Source organism: Haematobia irritans, chromosome 4 (genome assembly GCF_050003625.1).
Source record: "Haematobia irritans isolate KBUSLIRL chromosome 4, ASM5000362v1, whole genome shotgun sequence".
Taxonomy (NCBI): domain Eukaryota; kingdom Metazoa; phylum Arthropoda; class Insecta; order Diptera; family Muscidae; genus Haematobia; species Haematobia irritans.
Window position 1 is genome coordinate 176406013 of NC_134400.1, and position 16461 is coordinate 176422473.

The window sequence follows — 16461 nt, forward strand, 5'->3', positions numbered from 1 at the left end:
ACCAACATTATGTTTATGTAGTTCTACTAGATCAACTAGTATATCAATCTGGACTTGATGCAGAGTTTTTCGATCCTGGTTATACTGGTTAATTTGGGAGCAATAATTTTCAGGTCGTGGACAGTTCTCGTATATTTAAACCTGAAAACCATAAACAGTTGTGAAAACAATCGGATGCATTGAATACGATCGTCGTCTCTTGAATAAAGAGGGGAACCAACAGGTATCCATATTCGCGACCAAGTACCCCAAATGCCTTGACGTAACATCTGATAACAGGCTGCTCTTTAGGGAACATAAGGAAGTGATTACTAAACATGTTATCAGAACATGTCTCCCCAAGGAGGGCACGTTCATCCGGTTCGACTTGAGAAGCAATCGAGAACTCATCCATTCATCTTAGGTTGAAACCAGTGATTAGGCATCAGAGCCGGCTTTGAGAATGGCACTTGGTTCACAACCCCATATCTTCTTTAGCGAAAATGAGCATATATCTTCCTTATCGTACGACCGAACAGCAAAAAGGTGTTCAAACGATTGTTTATCCCCTCTCAGTATTGGTACTGGTATTTGCGAGTGCTTCATATCTGCTGTAAGTCGTATGTAATTATCATAAGAAATTAGCATATACGACCCAAAATGAATAATATCTCCCGTATTAGCCAAAAATTTAACATGTGTATAAAGGGTGATACGGTCAAAATTTGGTCAAGGGAAAACGCGTGTAAATCTGTGAAATCGTTTATTTAAAAAATCAAATTAAATTTCTTTTTCAAGTTCAATTAGTATAAAATTCAGGAAAAATATTCAGTTATGCTTTCGCTTTTCCAAATCCGAATTGCCGGGCCTCACGCTTGACACCTGTCATCAGATTTTGTACAGCCACCTTGTCCACCTTCTTCGCCGCAGAAAGCCAGTTTGCCTTGAGCTGCTGCTCGTCCTTAGCAGTTTTTTTGGTCTTCTTTAGGTTCCGCTTGACAATAGCCCAGTATTTCTCAATTGGGCGGAGCTGGCGTGTTGGGAGGGTTCTTGTCCTTGGGAACCACCTGCACGTTGTTGGCGGCGTACCACTCCATGGCCTTTTTACCGTAATGGCAAGATGCCAAATCCGGCCAAAACAGTACGGAACAACCGTGTTTCTTCAGGAAAGGCAGCAGACGTTTATTCAAACACTCTTTCACGTAAATTTCTTGGTTGACAGTCCCGGAAGCTATGAAAATGCTGCTTTTCAAGCCACAGGTACAGATGGCTTGCCAAACCAGATATTTCTTTACGAACTTTGACAGTTTTATGTGCTTGAAAATATCTGGTACCTTTCCCCTTCCTTTTGCCGTACAAAACTCCTGTTCCGTAAGCTGCTTGTAGTCGGCTTTGACGTAGGTTTCGTCGTCCATTACCAAGCAGTCAAACTTCGTCAGCATCGTCGTGTACATCCTCCGGGATCGCGCTTTGGCCGTCGTATTTTGTTTATCCTCGCGATTTGGAGTCATTACCTTCTTGGAAGTCGATAGTCCGGCTCGTTTTTTGGCTCGATGCATGGTTGTAGACGATACAACAAGCTTATTTGCGGCATCTCGAAGAGAGAGGTTAGGGTTTCGCTTGAAACTACCGGCAACTCTCTTTGTCGTCTCAGCGGCTTCCGGTTTTCGATTTTCCCCCGATCCAGACTTCCTGGCTGTCGACAAACGTTCCCCAAACACTTTAATTACATTTGTAACGGTTGATTTGGCAACTTTTAGCGATTTTGCCAGCTTTGCGTGCGAGTAGCTCGGATTTTCGCGATGCGCGAGCAAAATTTTGATACGCTGCTCTTCTTGCTTGGACGGTATTTTGACAACTGAAGAGTGAATTCCAAAATCAAAATAGGAGCAACATTTTACACACACACACCTTCAAAATGAGGGGTATTCAGGTTTTTTAAATGCAAAATTGAAAGAAATACGTCAAGTTTATATTGACCAAATTTTGACCGTATCACCCTTTAGTCAGGCTTGTGTAGATTGGTATCTGGCATTTTCTTTTCAATAACTTAATAGTATCAATTCCCTTAATATTATTCTCCAATAAGTGCGAATAAGTGTTGTAATAATAATGTAGTATACACAATTTGGGTATTAAACCAGCCTGCATTGATATCAGGTTAACACAAAAATATTTTACCTTAATTTAAAGCTTAATTCGGAGAAAACGAGATATCTGGTCATCGAGCTAAATATAGAATCTGGCAGCACTCAGTGATAATAGAGAATTCTATGTGAACCTAAAATAACGGGCTTCAACTATCCTAACTTATTCTAACCTTGTCTGTAATGACATGCTCCTGAGAGTCTAGAATATATAGAGATATATAATTATAGGAAGTCTTAACGTAGATGCGAATGCAGTTTCCACTTTTTTTCTTACAGTTCTCCAAAATGACTTCTAGACAAATTTTGTAAATTTTTCCATTTTGCATGGTGAGTCATTTATCTTCTCGAGAATTGGAAATATTCTCTACAAAATACTTACAACCATTCAATTGCATGATTTCGACTTTAGTTTATCTTCAAAGTTGCCTGGCATTTCATTGTGTATGAAAAGTTTCCAACTTTACTTCTAAAGTGAACATCATCATCCTCTTCGAAAGGATATCCTTTCCAAGTTTCTTTAAGTAGCCATTGTCTGTGAAATATTTGGGTGTACATGTACGTGTGATTGTCGATCTCGAAGTCGGTGGAAACAGCGCATCAAACGTTTTAGTTAAATGCTTGAGGAATCTTTCTCTCTCTCTTTCTCTCGGCCGCTGAAGTGTGAAAACTTTCACATCATCAATCAGTTAGCCTTAGGGCGGGTGTTGGTGGAATATTAAAGAAGTCACTCTACCATGCCATACCAAATAAATTCAATCTAGAATATTTTCTATGAAATAAACATACATGGATAGAGGAGGAAAGGAGACGATGGATGATGTGAACGAAAAATATTGATATAGTAAAGAAAATCATTTTAAAGCATGATTCAATATCCCTAAGCTGGTAAAGATATTGAATAACGATAACTTAAATCAGCTGCCTAGATGATTGTATCCATCCACCATAGTATGGATAAATAATACCACTGTGAACATAAAGGATATGCAATTTGTTTGTAAGATGCAAACGTCTTGTTTTATTCTTCCAAATCAATTTCATTCCCTTTAAAGTAAGCCAATCCTTGAAATATGCCAAATAATTCCTTTCTGATATAGCAATCAACACATTCTTTAGCTTCAATCAATCAACTCGCAATGCGTTCCCCGTTGTGGAGCCAAATCTTATACGGTGGTTACAGAACCAAAGGTTCCCGAAACACAGGCTTAAATTCACCTTACTTTTTGTCCAAAGTAGTATGTTTGTCATTCCTTCAGTTTCTTCAATAAGCTGCAGTCGCGTTCCTCGTATTATTTTTGGGAATAGTCAGTAGTCAATTTGCTTTACTTTTTACCTACAGTACACCCACAAAAAAAAAAACAAGTATATACGGCCGTAAGCTCGGCCAGGCCGAATCTTATGTACCCTCCACCAAGGATTGCGTAGAAACTTCTACGAAAGACTTGGGTTGGTTTACTTGGGTTGTGGTATCTTAAATCTTCTTAACATCGTTTTCTAAATTGTGAGTTAGTCCATACGTGGTATATATTAGAAAAAATAGGTAAGTCTACACACAATTATGAATCGATATGGACTTTTGTACGGTACGTAGAGAGTCAGAATTGAAATATGGGGGTCGCTTATATGGGGCTACACTGAAAAAAAGCATGCCCGGTTCCAAAGATTTTGTCTTTACTTTAAAAATTTTGGTATTGATTCCGAGCCAAAGAAGCGGAGAATACAAGTAAGGATACTTTTAAGACACAATTCTCTTTTAAATTTGGGTTTTGCGTACTTGCTTCTAGGAAGCACATTTTAATTTTTCGCTTTCTCAGCTTTTTTTCTTCATATGCTATCAAAGTCCTTTAAAAACGAGTTAACGATAACTTTATTTTCCAAGTTAAGACTCGACTTCCAGTAGAAATTATGCTATGTTTCAAGTAAAAAGCTTCTTTAAAATAAAGTGCTGAAAAACATGTCCTATATCTGAACGATTTTTTGCTTTGTAGTCAAGATGCAAAAAGACAACAAATTTAAAGACAATTTCATTAGATTTAAAGAATTTTTCTGAATTTTAAAAGTCAAGTTGACCTTAGCCCAAATATTTTTTCTTTCATGTTATGATACCCATTTTTAAGTGAAATCACTTAATTATAAGGACAATACGACTTCATTCAAAAGTTTATCGGCTTTTGGATAAGGAAAAAAACTTTATATTAGAGAAATGTGTCTTCTATGCTAAGCAAAATTTCCATTCGTATTTTAAAGACATGAAATCTTTGACCTCACGATAATATTTTTTTCAGTGTATATACAATTATGAACTTGATATGGACCAATTTTTTGTGATTGGGGATCGATTTATCTGAGGGCTATATATAACTATAGACCGTTATGGACTTAGTTAGGCATGGTTGTTAACGGCCATATATGTTACTAGCACAATGTACCAACTTTCAACTGACTCGGATGAAATTTACTCCTCCTTGTGGCTCCAAAACAAAATATCGGAATCGGTTTATAGGGGGCCTTTATATGATTATGGACTGATATCGACCACTTTTGGAATGGTTGTTAAATATCATATACTACCACCACGTACCAAATTTCAACCAGATCGAATGAATTTTGCTTCTCCAAAAGGCGCCGGAGGTCAAATCCGGGGATCGGTTTATATGGGGGCTATATATAATTATGGACTGATATGAACCAATTCCTGCATGGTTGTCGGATACCATATACTAACATTACGTACCAAATTTCAACCGAATCGGATGAATTTTGCTCTTCCAAGGGGCTCCGGAGGACAAATTTGGGGATCGGTTTATATGGGGGCTATATATGTACTGCTGGCCCGATTTCGACCTATTTGTGCATGGGGTATATTAACACCACGTACCAAATTTCAACTGAATCAGATGAATTTTGGTCTTCCAAGAGCCTCCGGAGGTCAAATCTGGTGATCGGTTTGTATGGGGGCTATATATATGATTATGGACCCATGTGGACCAATTTTTGCATGGTCATTAGAGACCATATACTAACACCATGTATCAAATTTCAGGCGGATCGGATGAAATTTGCTTCTCTTAGAGGCTCCGCAAGCCAAATCGGGGGATCGGTTTATATGGGGGCTATATATAATTATAAACCGATGTGGACCAATTTTTGCATTGTTGTTAAAGACCATATACTAACAGCACGTACCAAATTTCAGCTAGATCGGATGAAATTTGCTTCTCTCAGAGGCTCCGCAAGCGAAATCGGGGTATCAGTTTATATGGGGGCTATATATGATTATGGACCGATGTGGACCAAGTTTTGCATGGTTGTTAGAGGCCATATACTAACACCATGTACCAAGTTTCAACTGAATCAGATCAACAGACGGACGGACGGACGGACATGCTCAGATCGACTCAGAATTTCACCACGACCCAGAATATATATACTTTATGGGGTCTTAGAGCAATATTTCGATGTGTTTCAAACGGAATGACAAAGTTAATATACCCCCATCCTATGGTGGAGGGTATAAAAAAATCGCTTCTGTAACATATACCCCAAACACATTTTGCTTCAAGCATATATTCAGGATTGGTCCAAACAAAATAGTATTTGTATTGTTCAACCATACTATGTTTCGCCTTAGGGCATACACTGGTAGAAAAAATTTTAATGAAATTTTCTTTATGTGGATATATTTTTACGGCGTCAATTTGTTAATTTCATTATTTTACTTTCAGCATACTCTGTAGGTCTCTCCTTCTAAACACATATATGTTTATAGGCTATTTCGAAATTAATATATGTTTGCATCTACGCATATTATATTTACAAACATTTTATGTCCCAAACATAATATGTTCTAACATATTAACATATATGTCCCAAACATGTTATGCTAGTTTATGAACATTATATGCTTGCACTTAAAAATATTGTGTTAAAAATTTCGAGTTCCAAACATATAATTTTTACACCCAAACATATGAAAAACTGTATTTTCCGTCTGTGTAGTAAGTTTGTCATTCCTTGAACAGAAAATTGAAATATGAGACGAGCCACATTTTAAATTTGGAGCACATGGTGTATATAATGTTAGAAGAGCTCATACGAATTTTCAAATCGAGATATATATATATATATATATATATATATATATATATATATATATATATATATATATATATATATATATATATATATATATATATATATATCTTTCGCCCGATATAGACTTATAAGGCCCCAGAAACCAGAGTTTCACCCTGATTTGAATCACACTTTGCACAAAGAGTACAATTGATAGTATTTTCAAGTGTGCTAAATTTGGTTGAAATCGGTTCAGATTTAGATATAGCTCCCATATATATCCTTCGCCCGATTTAGACACGTGTGACCACAGAGGCCAAACTACTCCAATTTAAGGAGCCACCGTGGTGCAATGGTTAGCTTGCCCGCCTTGCATACACAAGGTCGTAGGTTCGATTCCTACTTCGAGCGAACACTCAAATTTTTTTCAGCGATGGATTATCCCACCTCAGTAATGCTGGTGACATTTCTGAGGGTTTCAAAGCTTCTCTAAGTGGTTTCAGTGCAATTTGGAAAGCCGTTCGGACTCGACTATAAAAAGGAGGTCCCTTGTCATTGAGCTCAACATGGAATCGGACAGCACTCAGTGATAAGAGAGAAATTCACCAATGTGGTATCACAATGGACTGAATAGTCTAAGTGAGCCTGATACAGCGGGCTGCCACCTAACTTATCCTAACCTACTCCGATTTACGTGAAATTTTGCACAGGAAGTAGAATTAACATTCCAACTATACATGCCAAATTTGGTGGAAATCGGTTCAGATTTAGCTATGGCTACCATATATATCTTGCACCCGATATGCATTTAATTGGCCCGATAGGCCAGAGTTTCACCTTGATTTGCTAAAATTGTGCACACAAGTGTCTCTATTGAAAACATCCGTTATATGATGCATCCCCGATTCCTGCTTTGTATGATCAAGTCGTTGTTTATTATAATATTAATTTAATTTCCCGCAAACATCCTATGAGTACACATGACGTATATGCTATTTGTGTTTCTTCCATTTTTGATTGACTTGAGCGCAAATATTACAAGTTTTCTTAATTATTGATGCCATAAAAGCTTACTTTACAATTCCCGGAAATTTGGAACGTACAGTGGAGTGCAAAAATGAGTACATAATTTTTTTCATTTCTAAACGAATAAAAAAGCAGTAATAAAGAAACTCAAAATAATTTTAATTTTCTTTTATTCCTTCTTCAATTCTAAATAAAACAACAACAAAACGCAAAACAAAAAGAAAAGAGAGATAAATAAACATACCAAAAAAACTCGCACGTACTCAATTTTGCACTTTTCTATACCGCTGTCAGTTGGAACATTTTCTAGTACTTGGTCCATAGCCCTTTAATTTTTTAATACTATTTTTAAATCAATCATTCCGCAGTACAGAGAAATTAAATAATTAAAGGAACAACAAACCGTTTTACTATTATGAACATTTTCATACAATAAAATTAAACTTTCTTTAAGCAAAAGTACTTTATTATAACAACTTATGATGAAAGTTCTTAATACAATGCTTTTGTGAATAAAAATTATGACCACGTGGAACAAGAAAGTAGTTTATTTTAACTCGCTTTTTGGACATTTTGACTTTTCCTTAGTTTTTTATTCATCGTAAGTATATTTTTCACATATCTTGCTGAAAAAAATGGAAGGAATAATGAAAATTTTTAAAAATTAACATGTAATAAAATATAATTTTTTAGCTCTTTAACTTAGCTTGTAACTTACCATATTTGGGGGCATTTTGTTAAATGGTGTATGGAATTCAACTTTTCTTAGATAAACGTACCTCATAAAATTTGTACCTGAAACAATTAGAGAAATAATGAATTAAGTAATATATTAACTCATAAAATTGTGTTGTTATCGATGTGAAGGACAAAATACACTAAATATTCTTGTTAAAAGAAAGCCAAAGTTTTAATATAAAACTTACCAATTCTCTATTACATTGTACGCTGAGGTTAAAAAGTTATCGAAATTCATTTGGGGTTACTCTGAAATTAAATATTTATTTTTTACATTAAATAAAAAACATTAAATTGGTTTCCAAAAATCTAATTAAAGAAATAATATGCATAAAAAAGAAAATAATCTGGTTAAAAGAATGTTAAAGAAAGCTTACCAATTCATAAAAATGTTGTTATTCTGAAATTAAATATTTGTTTTTTACATTAAAAATATTAAATTGGTTTCCAAAAATATTTGATTAAAGTAATACTAAAATAAGATATTAAAAACATGTAATTTTGATAATAAAAAGGTCATAAAAACGTAAATATTCTTGTGAAAAGAAAGTCAATTTTTAAAAGAAAACTTACCACTTCTCTATTAAATTATACGTTGAGGAGAAATATAAAAATTTGCCCGAATCCATCTGGAGTTGCTCTTAAATTAAATATTTTTTTACAACAATGAAAAACATGAAAATGGTTAAAAAAAAATATAATAATATACATAAAGAATATTATTTTCTAAAAGAAAACCACATTGAAAAAAGAACACTTACCTATTTATGATTGAACTATACGCTGAGGTGTAACAAACAATTTTCCAAATTCATCTGGAGTTACTCTGAAATTGAATATTTATTTTTTACATTGAATAATAAAAATTAAATTAGATAGAACAATTTCAATATACTTTCCATTTCAGCATTTTTTCCTAAATATTGAACATTCTTAATAACTTTTTTCTAAGCTACCGATCATCACTTCGCCATTGTACACCTCATCGCTAAAATATTAATAACTTTCATTTAAAAGTTTTAATAAAAAATCACCAATATATGTCTCAAAAAAACCAAAATATTCCATGCCCACGTCAACGCCAACTATACAACTGAAGCATGCCAAACAAAACCAAGCAAAACCAAAACATCAACAAAAACACTTCATTGAAAACAATACCTCATCCAGACAAATAAACCATTCGCGAATAATAAACACACACACAAACCACTGAAAGAACAAAAATAAAAACAACCCCACGCTCAGATATACACAACATCCCCATCACTCGCTACCATTTCTCATTATTGCATTGAATGCTCTCACTCTCAAAAAAATTTCAAGTAACATCATCTTTACATTAAACATATTCCACTTTGACGAAAAAGATCTCTGTACTACGCATTAGTTCATCGCATCTGTCCACAATTTACTCTAAAAACAATACTCTTAAATGCATATCAGTATAAGAACGATGAAACGTTTAACTTAAAATTAGCAAAAACTTCATGAAATGATATCTACCCATTTTTGACGAAAATGTCTATAAATTTAATTACATGTGAACTAAAAATATTTCTTTGAGAAATATTGTACCAACTATTATTAACTATAGGAATTGCCAGTAAGAAATTGCTATCCGCTTTCAAGTTCAATTTTCGTAAAAAAATATTTTCGCATACAAAAACTCTTTATAGTAAATTACACTTATTATTTAGAAAGTATTTTACATTTCATAAGTAGTTTTATAGTATGACGAAAGAAGTTTTAACTACCAGTTAAGAACATTTTTAAGGAAATTTCCATCGTATTTTGTAATCTATGAACTAAACGATTGCTACTTAAAATTTGTAAAATTCCTTTCGAGTAGTTAATTTTGGTTAAAGATACGAAAAATGAACTAAAATTCTGGAAAATTCTTGTAATATATTATTGTAAAAATCTTCTTAAATTTACGAGACACTTTTTTTCTGTGCGGGTTGAGGTCGGGGCTTTGGGCTGGCCAATTCACTATTTTTGCACTATGCTTCGGATCACCATCCTCTTGAAATACGACTTCATCTTCAGGATAGACACTCTTGTCAACAAACTCGGGAAGATGAGTCCGCAAAATGGCGAGGTAGTCTTCCTTCCTCATTATACCATCAATTTTCTGCAATGGCCCAATGTGCCACCAAGTGAAGCAGCCCCAAACCATGATGCTTCCACCACCACGCTTAACAGTTTGCTTAACATGGTGGCGTTGAATGGTATCATCAGGATGACGCCAGCAATATTGTTTACCGTCCGATTGGAAACGCTTTAAATTTTGATTCATCTGGCCAGATAACACGTTTCCAGTCATGTAAACTCTCTTGCAAACTTCATTCGCGCTTTTTGATTGTTTTCGGACAATGCAGGTTTATTATTTTTTTTTTTTGTACAGCTGAAACATAACCAATGTTGTGGAGCGCTCGTCTTGCTGTTCATTCACTAACGTGTTTATTTTTGGCAACAGTAGTATTTTTCGGGTCGGTTTGTATTGGAGCTGTTTCAAAATCTGGACCGGTATAGCCCATCGAAGATGAATATGTAGAAAACTGATAAAAATATCATATTATTATTTAAATCAAAGATGAATGTCCAACATTTTACAGAAGTAAAGACTGTGAACTTTATTTTAATTACAATTTCTTTATTTTAAAGAAATTTGTCTCCTCTTTTATTTAAGTTTAGTGTCCTAAAAATAATGATGCCTCAGTCTTCTTATTAGGACAATTTTTTTTAGAAGGGTAAACGTATTATTGGTCCATAAAAACCGCACAGAATTTGCTTGATAACGGTCCACATTCTAATATTTCAAGTATGGAAATATCTTTTTTCCATAGCCCACTCCCCCACCTCTAGCATAACTGGAATATTTTTGTAAATTTCACTTTATTCAATTGTCATTGCAGGAGAAGTACAAGCATCAACCTATCCCGGTCGTATTATTGTCACAGAACCCAAGGGCATGGTGCAGCCTCGTATCAATGTGGAGAAACATTCAATGCGTCATGTTGTTCTTAATGGCCAAACAACATTGCCGTGTATAGCTCAAGGTCATCCAGTGCCAACCTACAGGTAAGTTTGAAAGATTTATTCGATGGGTAAAAATATGGAAACCATTTTGTTTGTGTTAAATCCATTTTTTGTTTTTCTTTTGCTGGAAATATTTGCGTAGACTTGCGATATCACTGCGTCAATGCCTGAATTTTTTCATTAAGAAAAATATTTAGGGAGAGCAATTTTCTTTTTGGCAAAATAAAAACACAACTAGAGGGTTACTATATTCACATGGAATACGTTATTGTGGTTTTATGTCATCCATCGAAAATGCTGTCAATAGGTAACCAGCCACCACAAAGAATCTCATACAAGAAACTTCAATGGAGACACACCGACTTTTCCACATTTGGAAAAATGTCGGAAAAATTCGACCTTTACCAAGTTTTTAAAAAGTCGATTTTTGGATTTTCAATTGCATTCAGGTCATTATATCGCGACTACGTGACACGTGTGTGCATTTGTGGGCCATATCAAATCCTTACTTATTTGCTCTATAAGAAATGTACATCACTGAACTGGCAAAAAACCTTGACTTGCAACTGTAGTCCACGAATGGGGACATACAACGATTTGCAATATCAATAAAATGTGTGTTTTCTGGTGTTTTTGTTTTTTTTTTTCTTGTGCATTTTATGTTGAAAAAGGCAAAAGAGGAAAGCAACGGTGGCATGTCAAAAAAAAAAAATCAAGAGAAATGCAAATTCTTGTGCTGTAAATGTAGTAAACTTGTAGGTACCCACATAACCCAGAAGGCATGAAAAAGTAAGGAAATGAAATTTTATGTATTAAAGAAATATTTTAGTACTATATACAAGAGCATAAGAATTTGTGGTATTTTTATGTCTGAAATATTTAGTTTAGAATTTGGTGGTTGTATACCCGAAGAAGAAATACTTTCCTCATGAACGAAATGTTGTATAAACGAAATTCAAAATTGAGACAATGATTGTCTCTACCCTACGAAAAAATTCAACCAAATTTTTTATAGTGGATTTAATTTTTTTAGTCCATGAAAATTAGTTGATTTTAGTTAAATTTTGTCAATTGTTCTTATTTTAATTACAGAAGGGAACTGTTTATTAAGAACTGAATATTGTTTTTAAGGTTATTCAGCGTCCCACTAAATCCAAATCTGCACTTCGTTTCTATCTTTTTCTATCAGCTCGACTTTTCGAGATATACCGATATTAAGGCACTTCCGCTACATATATTGGAATAGTTTCAAATCAACACAAAAAAAGTTCAAGTTTGTTCCCTTGTGTTTTTGTTTGCATACATTTATGATGTGCTCCGAAAAAAAAGTGAACTGTTTCATGGCAAGACTGAACTACCATGCACGAAAATTGAACTACATTTTATTCCACATTTTGAGATTTCCACAAAGCGTTGTTAAAACCAGGAAATTTTAATGCCCTGTTGTACTTTTTAACTGCAGTTCACGAAATTGCATCATCTCGTAGAAGAACAAGTATGTACGACCGTAAGTTCGGCCAAGCCGAATCTTATGTACCCTCCATCATAGATTGCATAGAAACTTGTACTAAAGACTGTCATCCAAAATCGAATTACTTGGGTTGTGGTATCTTAAAACTTCTTAACATCGTTTTCTAAATTGTGAGTTAGTCCATATGTGGTAGAGAGCCAGAATTGAAATACGGGGATCGCTTATATGGGGGCTATTTATATACAATTATAAACTTGATATGGACCAATTTTTGTGTGATTGGGGATCGATTTATCTGAGGGCTATATATAACTAAAGACCGATATGGACCTAGTTAGGCATGATTTCATTTCAACTGACTCGGATGAAATTTGTGCCTCCAAGAGGCTCCAAAACCAAATCTGGGGATCGGTTTATATGGGAGCTATATATGATTATGGACTGATATGGACCACTTTTGGCATGGTTGTTAGATATCATATACTAGCACCACGTACCAAATTTCAACCAGATTTACAGAGTAATCTTGGTTGGGATCAGCATATTAGATATGTGAAATCTAGAATAGCACCTACTGTTGGTGTTTTATACAAATTTAGAAAAAAGTTTGATCAAAGGACGAAACTTCTTTTATACCAGGCGTTGATTCGAAGTCACTGTAATTATTTGAGCATAGTATATGCATGTTGCAAAAGTATATGCATGTTGCAAAAGTTATTGTCTTCAATTGTATCTTTATGTGTTTAAAAGCTTACACTCCATTGGTCACCATACTATTACATTTGTTAGGAACCATAATCCATTCAATACTCGTGGTGCTAATGAGCTGAGAATTCCGTTCTGTAGAACAGAAACGACAAAGCCACGAATTGAATACGCGGGCTCAATAAATTTTAACAATGTGCCCAATGAGATAAAATCATTAATATGTTTCATTAATATGTGAAAACATTTCTTTAACATGTAATGAAGATCATTCTGGGTCGTGGTGAAATTCTGAGTCGATCTCAGCATGTCCACCCGTCCGTCTGTTGAAATCACGCTAACTTCCGAACGAAACAAGCTATCGACTTGAAACTTGGCACAAGTAGTTGTTATTGATGTAGGTCGGATGGTATTGCAAATGAACCATATCGGTCCACTTTTACGTATAGCCCCCATATAAAGGGACCCTCAGATTTGGCTTGTGGAGCCTCTAACAGAAGCATATTTCATCCGATCCGGCTGAAATTTGGTACATGGTTTTGGTATATGGTCTCTAACCACCATGCAAACATTGGTCTACATCGGTCCATAATTATATATATAGCTCCCATTAAAACCGATCCCCAGATTTGGCTTGCGCAGCCTCAAAGAGAAGCAAACTTCATCCGATCCGGCTGAAATTTGGTACATGGTGTTGGTATATGGTGTCTACCAACCATGCAAAAATTGGTTTACATCGGTCTATAATTATATATAGCCCCCATATAAAGGGACCCTCAGATTTGGCTTGTGGAGCCTCTAACAGAAGCATATTTCATCCGATCCGGCTGAAATTTGGTACATGGTGTTGGTATACGGTCTCTACCAACCATGCGAAAATTGGTCCACATCGGTCTATAATTATATATAGCCCCCATATAAACCGATCCCCAGATTTATCTTGCGGAGCCTCAAAGAGAAGCAAATTTCATCCGATCCGGCTGAAATTTGGTACATGGTGTTGGCATATGGTCTCTACCAACCATGCGAAAATTGGTCCACATCGGTCTATAATTATATATAGCCCCCATATAAACCGATCCCCAGATTTATCTTGCGGAGCCTCAAAGAGAAGCAAATTTCATCCAATCCGGCTGAAATTTGGTACATGGTGTTGGTATATGGTCTCTAACAACCATGCAAAAATTTGACCACATCGGTCCATAATTATATATAGCCCCCATATAAACCGATCCCCAGATTTGACTTGCGGAGCCTCAAAGAGAAGCAAATTTCATCCGATCCGGCTGAAATTTGGTACATGGTGTTGGTATTTGGTCTCTAAAAACCATGCAAAAATTGGTCCACATCGGTCCATAATTATATATAGCCCCTATATAAACCGATCCCCAGATTTGGCTTGCGGAGCCTCAAAGAGAAGCAAATTTCATCCGATCCGGCTGAAATTTTGTACATGGTGTTGGTATGTGGTCTCTAACAACCATGCCGAAATTAGTTCATATCGGTCCATAATTATATATAGCCCCCATATAAACCGATCCCCAGATTTGGATTGCGGAGCCTCAAAGAGAAGCAAATTTCACCCGATCTTGCTGAAATTTGGTACATGGTGTTAATATATGGTCTCTAACAACCATGCAAAAATTGGTCCACATCGGTCCATAGTTATATATAGCCCCCATATAAACCGTTCTCCAGATTTGACCTCCGGAGCGTCTTGGAGGAGCAAAATTCATCCGATCCGGTTCAGATGTAGAACGTGGTGTTAGTATATGGCCGCTAACAACCATACCAAAATTGGTCCTTACCGGTCTATAGATATATATAGACGATCTCCAATCACATAAAAATTGGTCCATATCAGTTCATAATCATGGTTGCCACTCGAGCTAATCTACCAAAATTTTATTTCTATAGAAAATTTTTGTTAAAATTTTATTTCTATAGAAAATTTTGTCAAAATTTTATTTCTATAGAAAATTTTGTTAAAATTTTATTTCTATAGAAACTTTTGTTAAAATTTTATTTCTGAAGAAAAATTTGTCAAAATTTTATTTCTAAAGAAAATTTTGTCAAAATTTTATTTCTATAAAAACATTGTTTGAAAATGTTGTTTCTATAGAAAATTTTGTTAAAATTTTATTTCTATAGAAAATTTTGTCAAAAGTTTATGTCTGTAGAAAATTTAGTTACACTGAATTATATACGTATTTAATCGATCTTTTTTGATTTAATATATACCACGTATGGATTTACATACAATTTAGAAGACTGTTTTAGGAGGTTTTAAGATACCTTGGCATCGCAAGCGTTACCGCAACTTAAGTAATTCGATTGTGGATGGTATTGTTTAGAAGATGTTTCTACGCAATCCATGGTGGAGGATACATAAGCTTCGGCCTGGCCGAACTTACGGCCGTATATAGTTGTTCGTTATTATATTTTGTTGCCAACGAGCCTCTAAATAGCCGGTACGCGCTGAGGCTAAATTAAAATATGAATGCATGAATTTTATAACGTTTTACGTTCAAATAAATAACAAAAAAAAATATTTTTGCTTCTCCAAAAGGCATCGGAGGTCAAATCTGACGATCGGTTTACATGGGGGCTATATATAATTATGGACTGATATGAACCAATTCCTGCATGGTTGTTGGATACCATATACTAACATCACGTATCAAATTTCAACATATTCGGATGGATTTTGCTCTACCAAGGGGCTCCGGAGATCAAATCTGGGGATCGGTTTATATGGGGCCTATATATGATTATTGGCCGATTTCGACCAAATTTGCATGGGTGTTTGAGGTCATATACTAACACCATGTACCTACATCAATAAACCTAATTGTGCCAAGTTTCAAGTCGATAGCATGTTTCGTTCGGAAGTTAGCGTGATTTCACCAGACGGACGGACGGACATGCTCAGATCGACTCAGAATTTCACCACGACCCAGAAAAAAATACTTTATGGGGTCTTAGAGCAATATTTCGATGTGTTACAAACGGAATGACAAAGTTAATATACCCCCCCCCCCATCCTATGGTGGAGGGTATAAAAAGAGGTGTGCCGTAAATGGTGGTTGTCGGTCCATGTTTTGGTATAGTCCTCATATAGACCGATCTCCCGATTTTACTTCTTGAGCTTCTGGAAACCGAAGTTGCTATCCAATTTGCTTGAAATTGGATATCTAGAGGTTTTGAAGACCATAAATAGGTGTGCCGAATATATTTTGTATCGGTACAGGTTTTTATATAGCCCCCTTATAAACC

General features: G+C 35.2%; 1 protein-coding gene across 1 annotated transcript in view; it reads left to right on the plus strand.

The window, feature by feature from the left end:
• Positions 1–16461, plus strand: part of Dscam4 (Down syndrome cell adhesion molecule 4) — a 552772-nt gene that overhangs the window by 392913 nt on the left and 143398 nt on the right. The window contains exon 8 of the mRNA XM_075303780.1: positions 10886–11051. Within this exon, the coding sequence (XP_075159895.1) occupies positions 10886–11051 (166 nt within the window). The remainder of the gene's footprint in view (positions 1–10885; positions 11052–16461) is intronic.